The sequence below is a fragment of the Microtus oregoni genome, unplaced genomic scaffold (assembly GCF_018167655.1).
Source record: "Microtus oregoni isolate MIOR12 unplaced genomic scaffold, Mior012 000019F_ref0000042, whole genome shotgun sequence".
Lineage (NCBI taxonomy): Eukaryota > Metazoa > Chordata > Mammalia > Rodentia > Cricetidae > Microtus > Microtus oregoni.
The window spans coordinates 35,401,759-35,413,809 of record NW_024543078.1 but is presented as its reverse complement, the minus strand read 5'-3'; the positions used below and the strand labels follow the sequence as shown (position 1 = coordinate 35,413,809).

Below are 12,051 nucleotides of genomic sequence, written 5' to 3'. Positions count from 1 at the left end.
TCTGTCACAGCGCTGGGGAGCAAGCACACACAGTCCAACACTATTTTGCGTGGGACTACCCCACTGCTTCAGTACCATTTGTTGAAGACTATTCTTTCCTGACCTAATGATCTTGGCAATTTTGCTGACAATCAATTGACATCGACTTATAGGCTCACTTTGAACTGTGAAGTCTACTGTGTGCACAGTTTTCATGGCCTTCTCACAGTAACTTTTTTCCGCAGTTTAAAGTCAATCTTTGTCTAAGCTATGATGCAAAACTAAAGGTTTCCTTTTCTTCACAAAGAGCTACAGTGTTTCTTCAGAAGTACTTGATGACAATCCTTCACTGTTGAACTGCCTTGAGACGTTCATAAAAATCAATTGTTTGCATCTGTGTAGGTCTGCTTCTAGATGGTTATGTTGATCTGCAGCAGATTTCAGAAAAGCGTTTCTATAAAGGCCAGAAGTAAATATTCTTTCTTCTGTGGGCAACACAGTCTCTTTCTCTACAGGCTTCATGGCCACACAATGAAAACAGCTAGAGACAATTTGTATAAATGAACAGGCATGGCTCTGTTCAATAAAACTTTATTAACCCAAACAAAAAATAACAGCTGGTGGTGGGATTTGTCTGTGGTCAGTTTCTGACTGGCTCATGATGGCTCTTGGTGACTTTATGGAAATCTACAGTTCAGGTGACCAAATCTCATAAAACTGCCCTTAACCAAAACCACTCTCGTGATTTTAAACACTCTTTGCATGTCAGGGTCGGGCATTTTTGTTTTGCATTTTTGAGGCATTAACCCTGCCCTGGCCTTGCTTGTCCTGGGCAAGCTTTACTACTGAATGTTGTCTCCAGAGTAGCTTGCCGTTTTATTAAAGCTCTATTTTTTTAATTGGATTCCGTTTAATTTATAGAGTAACCTGGGAGCAATTTCCACTTTAATAATATTCGAGTTGTCTCAGCTATAAACGGGAAAGTCTATATCATCCTGTAGTTTTCTACAGTCTTAGATAGCTTCTGAATGAGTTCTTAAATCTCATTTATTAACCTCGCCTTATTTTTGCTCCCAGTGTTGACGGGACCCAGGGCTTTACACACGCCAGGCAAGTGCCCTGCAACTAGGCGACACTCTGGCCCGACTTATTCTCAGGTTTCTATGCTCGTGTAAACTAGGCGACACTCTGGCCTGACTTATTCTCAGGTTTCTATGCTCGTGTAAACTGCTAATATTCTTTTCTATTCTTTTTTTTTTTGAACAAGAAGATTACTGAACTATACTGCAGAAGAGCATCAGGTGAGCAGACCTTGATGGTCAATTCCTATCAGTCATTACTATGATGACTGTAATATGGCAATAATTACGTCATTTCTTCTATACTTACTAGTTTGCATTCGTATATCTCTCATGTGGAGAGGTGTGCTCTCTTTTGAGTCAATAAGATGCATGTATTAATACCATCATCTGAAGCTTAAAGCATGTTTAAGGTTTGGGTTTAGGTCGTGGGACCCCTGTCAAGGTATCTTTGTCCTTTTGGTAAACCTGCATTAATGTTTCTGTTCTACACGAGGTGTTCTTTCAGAACCAGCACAACATGGGCAATTTCCCCACAGAGCTGCTTTCTGGTGGAGAGCCGAGTGCTTGCTGTGCTCCTCGTTGATAAAGTGTGTGTGCATACACAGTCATTGCACACTTATATCATTATCTAATGAAGTGTAAGTGTGTGTACATACACAGTCATTGCACACTTACATAATTATCTAATGAAGTGTGTATGTGTGTGAAGTCATTGCACACGTATATCATTATCTAATGAAGTGTGTGTGTACACAGTCATTGCACACTTACATCACTGTCTACCATGAACTTATATTCTCCAATCCCAGAGGGAACACTACCTCTGGGCTTCATTTCCGTTTTCCCCAGCTTCCCATTTATACAGCCTTCTCCAGTAGCTGGAATGCACTAGCTTGATACATTCCTATGCTCAAGTTCTGCACAGCAACCAACCATACAGTCATGGTTCAACTGTCTTGCTTAGTCATCTGCCACATAAGTTTAAAACCCAGGCAGGGTTTAATTAATTAATGGCTTTTAGACTACACTGGTTAAAGAAAGAGGGAAAGAAGAGAGGGAAGGATCTTTCTCTGCCTAATTTAACAGAAAAACAATAGTATTGAACTTTAGTGATTAGGAAATAAATTTACAGACAAGGAAGATGAAGAAAAGAGAACATCTGGAGAAGAGGTAGACCGGCAATTTGACAAAGAAGGGACCCATTGCCTTGACTTGATTCTCTGTGGCGTCATTAACAACCATGCTCATAACAGATCAGAACTCAGTCAGAGGCCAAACAGGGGCTACTACCCACTCCCCATCTTTAAACTGAGTGCTGTCTTGTGCTCCTGACTCCTGAGCTCACTCTTCCCATGTGACTGACAGGTGGGCTGTTGTAATTATCTTTATCTTTTCTGTAGTTATGCACGCCAGAGCTGGTACCTTGAACCTCTGACTCCGACAAAAGCTGATGCAGGTCTGTATGGTGAGCTTGTTGGACGTTTTACTGGTGCCAGTGAGAGGAGGTGGGTTTCCATGATCCTTGTAGCAGCCAAGGTTTCCAGGCACTGGAGACAAACAAAACAAAAGAATTTCACAACATCTGGCTGGATAAGGCTAAGAGGGAAATCCTGGCGGTGCCAGGTGTGCTGTCCCAGTGTTTACAGCCCTGAGGGACAACACAGGCAAAAGACAACAAGCTCTAAAACGGACCCTCTGGTGCTGTTCTCTGCCAAATACCAACCATCTGCGAGTGTGGCATGAGGTCCCCATTTAGCAACCTGAAGACATTTATTTTACTTTGCCAGTGTTGGCAGAATTTGGTACTGAGGAGAACTAGGGAGGATCTCTTAAGATAGAGAGGGTGGTTTTGCTTTTGGCTCATGGCAGCCATCTCCCAGTAATTTATCAAAATGACAGACATAGAAGGAGCCTGCTGTATGTTTTCTGGGCTTTGTAGGAAACATGGAGGTATTCCTTTGGTCACATACACGCAAATCTACAAGAAGGGTGATATTGTAGATGAGTGGATAGTGTTCAAAAAAGAATGACCATATGTGTTTCTATGGCAAAACTGGCAGTGTCTACGTCACTCAGCAGGCCATGGGCTTCACTGTAAACAAGGAGGTGAGGGCCAAGGTTCTTGCCAAGAGAAGTAGTGTGCACATTGGACATGTTAAGAACCAAGACCTGAGCCAGGTTCCTGAAACTGGTGAAGGAAAACGACGAGAAAAAAGGAAGCCTGAAGAAGGGCATCTGTGCTCAACTGAAGCATCAGCCTGCTCCACCCAGAGGAGCACGCTTTGGGGGAACTAGGGGAAGGAGCCTGGGCTCCTGTCCCTATGAATTCATGGCTTAATGTACAAAAGTAGTAAAAGACCTAGACTCTGTAAAAACAAAACAAAACAAAACAGAGAAGTGGTCTGGCAAGATGTCTCATGGGTAAAGGCACTTTCTTGATGACCTCAGTTTGATTTCTGGAATCCACATGGCAGAGAGAAACAACTCCCAAAAGTTGTTTTTTGGCTTTCACATGTGTGCTGTGGCATGTGCCTCCTCCTCCGGCTCCCTCCCCAGCAGTGAAGCAATCAGATCTAAACTGTTCCAATGTTACTGGAGGAGCACAGGTGGTAAGCACAGGCGTTTGAGGGCAATCTGGGCTACACAATACATTTAGACTTTGTTTCAAAAGTAAACAAACAGGCAAAAAACCAAAGGGGCTAAAGAGGTGGTTCCAAGGTTAAGAGCACTGGCTCCTCACCCAGAGGACCTAAGTTGGATTCCCAGCATCCAAAATGGCGGTTCAAAGCAATCTGTAACTCCAGTTCCAGGAGATCCAGGCACCCTCTTCTGTCACATACATACATACAGGCACACACAGAGACACAACCAAACAACCCCAAACTCCCCAAAGGACCCTAAGTTAGCGTAGTACAGAGAGATGTATATCCATGTTTATTGTGGAATCAACCTAGATGTCCATCAACAAATGAATGAATTAAAAAAATGTGACACACAGACAATGGTGTTTTAGAAAAAAATTATAGCTGGGCATGGTGGTACACACCTTTAATTCCAGCATTCAGAAGGCAGAGGCAGATGGATCTCTGTGAATTCAAGGCCATCCCGGTCTACATAGTGAGTTCTAGGATAGCCAGGGCTACATAGAGAAACCCCCACTCAAAAAAATAAGCAAACAAAATTATTCAGCTGCACATATGAACTCACACTGGCTGTGACAGTATGCATAAGCCCTGAGCAAACTCAAGCCAGGACCACACCCCACCATAGAGAGAGGAGGCAGCAGGAGGTCCCACTCCTAGCTGAGCAGTCATTGGTCAAGCCAGACCACGCTCCAGCCTGGAGAGGGGAGGCAGCAGGAGGTCCCACTCCTAGCTGAGCAGTCAATGGCAAGTGACAGCTGCTGGGGGAAGGATGGTCAGTTTTCTTTAACAGTGTTGCCCCTGGTAGTTTGAACACACTCCAGTGGAAAAGACCACATATCCATGAATATATATATGGGCAGTATAAATTGGATTTGATGGGAAGAAAAACAGAGACAGAACACAAAATTGGGTGGGGAGGAAAGGGAGTGGATATGGGAGGAGTTGGGTAAGGGGTAAATACGCCTTAAAAACGCACAAAATTCTTAAAGAACCAATAATAATAAACAAAACGATAGCGTGTGGTGTGTTTAGGCCAGAGGACACCTCGGTGCTGTTTTCCGGGTGCCTCTTCCCAGTCTGGAGCTCACCACGCGGGCTAGGCTGGCTGGCCGGTGAGCGCCAGGGGTCCACCTGTGGCCTTGCAGCACTAGAAGAAATATACACAGGCTGCTATGCATAGCTTTCTGAAAGATATTTACTTTTATTTTTATGTGTATGTGTGAGTTTATGTGCACCACATACACCTGCAGAAGTCATGGGGGGGGGGTTAGAATGGAAGTTACAGGTGATTGTGAACCAGATACGGGTGCTGGGAGTCAAATCTGCAAGAGCAGGAATCCTAACTGCCATCTCTCCAGCCCCAGTGCCTGGCTTTTTTTTTTAAACTTAAACTCTGGGAGATCAAACTCAGGTTCTATGACTAGGCAATCTCCACAGCCTTTTGTATACATATGAATGATGTAGAAGGGGGACTCTGCGGGGAGAGCAGACTAAAAGGAGGTAGACACAGAAGAGAAAGGAGAGCATAATAAGGAATAAAAATGACCACAGTACATGATATGCTTGAGTCAAGTATATGAAAGTATTTGCATTGCAATGTCTTTATGAATCCTATTAATCTGTACAAAAAAAAATAAAACAAAACAAAATGTTTCAAAACAAACTCTCAGAACCCCCTACCTTCACACTGTACTTAAACCTTTGTTCTTTGAAACAGTGAGTGGTTTTCCCAGGTCTTCTGAACAGCGAGCTTCCCTTTGCTGCAGGAACAAAGGACCACAAACCTGCCATCTCCAGCAGCATTCATTATCTTCTGAAGGCTGGAAGAGCCAAGCAGGTTTTAATGACCAAGATGAGGGTGTCAGCACAGCTGAGCCATATTCGAAGGATTCGAAGAAGCAGCCCATCCTGTTCAGCTATGGCTACAAGGCTACCAGTTCCCTCCCTGGCTTCCACCGTCCCGTCAGAGCTCTGACTCATAGCTTCCTGTAATGCACTGGACCCACACGGATAATCCAGGATAATCTCTCCTTCCCAAGTCTTTAGCCACACTTGCGCAGTCTAATGCCATTTAAGGTCACATTCTCATAGACTTGGGATTATAAAATCTATCTTTGGGGGTCATTATTCAGCCTACCACAGGGAGCATATTAGTGTTTTACAGCCACATGCTAGATTGTTTGGCCTAGTGAGGCAAGAGGAACATAAATACGGGTACCAACCATGGTAGCTGGCGTTCACATAGCCTCAGGGATCTTCTATGGACTAAATACTTGTACACCACTGTGATGTAATAAGAAATACACTTGGTTTCTACCCACTTCCTGCCACTTCTCTAACCCTCAAGACTCTGGGTGACTCCTTTCTAATGAGATACCTCGTGGTGAGCTCCTGGTTAGCCTCATGGCGGGGGTGAACACCAGGAAGACCAAGCCACAATTAGTAACTTGGAATGCTCAGTCCCCCTCCCCCGTCCTCCAGGGAAGAGAAAAGGGCAGAGATGGAGTCAAGGATGTGCCCACCTGAGGACGACTCTGTAAGAACCACTAGAGATGGAGTCCACGGAGCTTCTGGGGTGATGAACATATCCATGCTAAGAAACACCGCACTCCACAGGGACAGACACTGTGGGGCTCAAAACCTTTTCGACCTTAACCCTACAAACATCTTCAACATCTTCAACCTATCACATCCTTGCCGACACACCAGAGAATGTGTTCCTTGAGTTCTAAGAGCTACTACAGCAGACTACCAAACCTGAGGAGGAAGTCTTGGAAACCTTTACCTTGCAGACAAGCCTAGAGACCTACATTTGTGACTGGCATCTGCAGCAGGGTGTGGTCCCGCAGTGCCAAGCCTTTAACCCACGGCACTGACTCTGGGTGTTCAGAGGCAGGACAGAATTGTAAGCCATCTTGTTGGTGTCTAGAGAGCTGAAGGATTGGCTGCTGGGAAAAACTCACCCGTCTGGTGTCAGAGTAAAGCCTGGATATATGGGAAAAAGATTGGTTTCTTTCCTTTTATCCCCAATTTGTATGCTGAAGTCTGAATAAACAGTGTGAATGGACTTGGAGTGAGGCCTCCAGGAGGTAATTAGATGAAGTCAGGAAGAGTGAGCTCCCACAATGGGACAAGAAGAGGAGACAAGAGCCCATTCTTTCCCTGTCATGTGAGCACTCATCAGAACACAGCCATCAACAAGCCAGGGAGGGCCCACACTGCAGACACCAGCACACTGACTCGACTCCCAGACTACTATATCTATGAAGCTGAGCAATTTTGTTTAAAAAAAATTATACTACTTCAGGGAATTTTAGCACTTTATTCCCAGCACTCAGGAAGCAGGAGCAGGTATATTTCTGTGAGTTCAAGGCCACCCTGGTCTACATCATGAATTCCAGCCATAGTGAGACCTTGTCTCTCCCAACCTCCATGTGCACCAAATAAAAATGTATCTCTTGCCTAAAGCAGATCCCTGTCCCTAAAGTTCATGCCAAGTGTAAGCCACCCTAGTTTACGCCTTTTGTTGAGACAAGGTTTCAATATGTAGCCCTGGCAGGCATCAAGTTTTTGAGGATTACAAGAATACAAATAGGCCATGGCAAAGGCCATGGCAAAGCACTGAGGGTGGGCTGGGCTCCAGCCAAGCACACATAAAACTGCATCGTATTAAGAGTGTGTGAGCCGGACAGTGGCTCTTTCCCCTTCCTGCTTTCCAATGAGACATTCCGGCCCTGGCAACAGCTTGGCTACAGCTTTCTTTGTAAGAGACTTCAATACACAAGACTAAGTCAGACTAGATTTCTAACTCAAAGAATGTGTGACAATATGCCACAATAAGCTACTAAACTTGGGAGTAATCTGTTCCAAAGTAATAGATCATTAATATATGAGACATACCAAATAAGTTCCTTGCAATTAATTCATAATGAGCCAGTGGCACATCGGTTTCTTAGGAACTTAGTTTTCAATCCATGCCACTAACTCAGGATTATTAGCTGAAGTCCCTTTCCAAACACCCTACAGTTTCTTCTAGATCCAATTCTAAAACGCTAACCCAGGAGACTGGTGAGTCTGCGATAGTATTTTCCTTTAAGACTGCAAATAGCACAGCCCAGTTTATTGAGTTATGTCTGCACATCAGTCTTTTTGAGCATATAAAACATATGCATATATGTGATGTATACACATAGGAAACTTTCCTCCCAGAACACCTGACCAGTTTATTTTATATTTGCAGAAAGTATCTCGGTTACTCCAATCCTCACACTTCCCTTTTAAGTCATGCAGTTGCCCTCCAGTTCCCTCGCACCACACATGGTTCAAATGTAACAAATGTGGCTCCCCATACAAACTTTAAAATGACTCTTTCAGAAACAAATCAAATCTCTACAGTAGCAAGTATAAACAGGAGCACTCCAATCTCTAGTGGAGGCCAGGCCTGAGAATGTCTGAGGTTTAGGGCTTAAACAACCGCAGAACCAAGCAGCTGTAGCCGGGGCGTAGGATTCAAGCTGAGCTTGCTAAAGAGGACTTCCATATGGAGACCCGAACACACACTTAGTGATTCTTACTAAGAACTACTTGGTCATGATCTTGATCATTTACTCTAATTTTTGTCTCGTTTATTCCACTACGCTCAAGTAAGGAAGTTATGTATAAGTCTACATCCAGCCCAAGGCGCATGGTCATAAATGCAAGGCTATAGGCTACACAAATACACATGGATTCTATAAGCTTTATTCACAAAAGTTTGGTGAGCAAATCCAGGCAGCTTGTGTCTCAATGTGGCAGTGGGGTCCTGAATATGTACTCTAAAGGGATCATTAGGAATGGGGCTGCCCTCTGCTGCCGCCCTAATCTACTTGAACCTGGGTAGTTTAAGGTAATGTCCTTGCCCCACCCCCAAGCCCTACTTCTATGACACTCTGAGTTACCGCTCCCCAGTTCTGTCTCTTTCTTAGACCACAGCCTCTTAAACTTTCTCTTCTCACAACCCTCTCACCCCTCCTCCTCGTGACAAAACTTTGATACGACCCAGGGTATAAAGGCTCATAAAATAGGGAACTAGGGAGGTGACTTAGTCAGTGAAGTGTTTGCCTTCTAACTACAAGGACCTGAGTTTGATCCCCAGAATGAACACAAAATATCCATGCCCACCCAAGGCTGGGGAGGTAGGGGCAGGATCCCTGAGGCTCCCTGGATGACCAGTTTAGCCTAATTATATATCACGTTGCAGGCCACTGAGAGACACTGTCTCAAAAAAAACAAACTTGATTGTCCCTGAGAATGACACCTGAGGTTGTCCTCTGGCTTCATATGCTTGCATACACACCTGCTGGGATCACAGGTACACACATGTAAAATAGGTAAAGGCCAAAGGTTTGCTAGTAGTAAATTATTAAAAGTTTACTTTAAAACTATTCTTTGGTGTACATATACTTTTACTATCTATTAAAGACCATAATAAACTTGTATATAAATGAAATGGATATACTCATCTATTTTTTCCATAATTAAATCCTGACTGAATACCTCATGCTGCAGGACATGAGCATCTTCGGTTTTTCATAATTGTTTACATTTTGGTTTTATAATCAATGCCGAGAACACTGCTCCACATAATCATACAAAATGGCAAAAAGTGGGGTGAGGGCTATTTAAAAAATTGCTGAGCCAGGTGGTGGTGCACACCTTTAATCCCAGCACTCAGGAGGCAGAGGCAGGTGGATCTCTGTGAGTTCCAGGACAGCCTGGTCTACAGAGCGAGTTCCAGGACAGCCATGATTGTTACACAGAGAAACCCTGTTTTGTAAAAACAAAACCAACCCCTTAAAGAAAAAAAAATTGCTTAAAATTCTATTCTATAATTTCAAACCAAAATTCATTCAAAGAAGGGGAAGGAGAAGAAAAATCATTGAACTTCATGTGTGTGTGTGTTTGTATGTGGAAGCCAGAAGGCAGTCTCTTTGACATTTCTTGAAGCAGGCCTTGTCAATGAGGATAGTCTGGCTGGCCATTGAGCACCAGGGATCTGCATTTGCTTCCCTAATGTGTGATCACAAATGCATGCTACCACACTTGCCGTTTTACATGGGTTCTGGAGATCAAACTCAGGTTTCCATGTTTGCATGACAAATACTTATGGACTGAGCTATCTCTCTAGCATCATACTTGATTCCTTTTAAAAATGAAACATCAGCAACTCAAGCAGCAATATTTAAACTAAACTTCTAACATAATTCAAAGGTGTATTAATTTGATAATGCAGAGGAATGATGGTATGGAAGTATTAAAAGATTTTATTTTCCATAATTAAACTGTTATGTTTCCTTAACAGTGGTTTTTCAACCTGTGGGTTGTGACCCCTTTGGGAGCCAACTACCCTTTCACGGGAGTTGCCTAAGACCACTGGAAAACACGGGTATTAACACTGCAATTCATAACAGTAGCAAAATGACAGCTATGAAGTAGCAATGAGAGAATTTTATGGCTGGGGTCCCCACACATGAGGAGCTATGTTAAAGGTCGCAGCACTGGGAAGGCTGAGCAGTAACAGCACTGCAGTTCACAACACAGTCATCTCCAGTCTCAGCGGAGGTTTTCAGGCAGCATTAGTTGTGTCATGATGTATGTGCAGAGTTGAGTGTACATGGTGTGTTCAGAAGTAGGCATCATAGAAGCCACATGGTGCCACACGGGCAGGAGCTGCCAGACTCATTACAGGTTTCATTCTGGTTAGTTATAGCCACTGCACACCCGGACACCTTTACTGTGCCAAATCTCTCACAACCCTTCATGCAGTTATAGGATCCCGTGTGAGCTGTGACACAGCCTACACTCAGTTATAGGATCCCATGTGAGCTGTGTCGCAGCCTACACTCAGTTATAGGATCCCATGTGAGCTATGACTTAGAGCTGCTGAGTGGTTACTGGGTAAAGCGCTTGCTTCCATGCCTGTCTACCCGAGTTCAATCTCTGAAACCAACATGGTGGAAGAAGAGGATATGTGTGCTACAAGATGAATACATATATGCACATGTATGTACACATCCACCACACACAAAAAGTATATAAATAAATAAACAAGTATAATTTTTTAAAGAGCTGTGACTTAAACCACTGCCTTGGGCTCCTGTCCCATCTCTGTTTCTATATTTGCCCTATTTGAGGGTACCATGCTGCCAACACAACTATCTGTACCTGCCAGAGAAAACAGGAGTGCAGAGGCCTGAGGCAGGAGCAGTAAGAGGTAAAATGACCAGTAACAGGGGACCGGAGAGATGGCTCAGCAGTTAAAAGCACTGGCTGCTCTTCCAGAGGGCCAGGGTTCAATTCCCAGCACCCACATGGCATCTCACAACTGTTTGTAACTCCAGTTCCAGGGGAACTGCCACCCTCACACAGATATACATGCAAGCATAACACTAATGCACATAAAATACAAATAAATAAATTTTAAAAAATGACCAGGGTGTTTGCTGGGGGGAGCAGCATAAGAGTTGTGTGGCCTACATCCACCCTGCACACTCCTGGCTGGAGTTTTCTAGGTTGCACAGCACCATCTGCATCCCCCGCCCTCTCCTCCCCTTTCCAACAGCACATCCTCACCTCTGCTCCTCAGCCAAACTGAACTGTTGCAAGCATCCAACTTCACCTTGCTCCCCAGCCTTTGGATCTTTATGCTTATATTCTCTCTGCTTAGAAAACTCTACCACACTTAAGATTTCAGTCTGAGCATCACTGTCCTGAGGGACCACTTGGATTTGCCCATCCTCCCCACCTTTCTCCACTCGAAAGCGAGCTGTATGGCTAAGCAGTGGAACAGCAGCGTGGTGAGCTAGATTCCAAACAGTTTTCTGTCTCTCTCTCCAAACAGCCATGGACAGCTCAAGGGGAGGACAATATCTTCCTCACGTCGCTGTGTTCCCCACAGACACTCGTGATTCTGAAGGAGCTGACCCTGGAGTACTCGAGGCTCCTTCTCGGGAAGTGGTGAATAGACACACAGCATCTGCTTACAGCTGGCCATGCTGTCTTGAGATCTAGAAACAGCATACTAATTCCATACAGGTAAGAATTAAAACTTAGGAGTACTAAATCATGCATGAAACCTTTCCAAAGCCTACTAAAAGGTATTAAGTGAATTTAAGATTTTCTTTTAACCTGCTTTAAATTTTTCTTAGTGACTTCAGGTCATCACTTGTACTTCAACAAAAGGGCCACACCATGTGCCTTCTTCGGCTCATGTCTGACTTTCCTGTGAAAGCTTCCCTGGTTGCCATCTTCGACACGCTCCTGTGTGGCATGGAATGAGCCCTAGTCTCTCATCCCGTTCTGAGGGC

At 44.2% G+C, this 12,051-nt stretch overlaps 1 protein-coding gene across 2 annotated transcripts in view; it reads right to left on the bottom strand.

Annotated features, from left to right (window-relative positions):
- The window catches only part of LOC121459911 (kremen protein 1), a 69,639-nt gene that overhangs the window by 21,282 nt on the left and 36,306 nt on the right, over window positions 1–12,051 (bottom strand). For both annotated transcript variants that reach the window (XM_041670002.1, XM_041670003.1), the window contains exon 4: window positions 2,484–2,608. In XM_041670002.1, coding sequence (XP_041525936.1) covers window positions 2,484–2,608 — 125 coding nt within the window. The remainder of the gene's footprint in view (window positions 1–2,483; window positions 2,609–12,051) is intronic.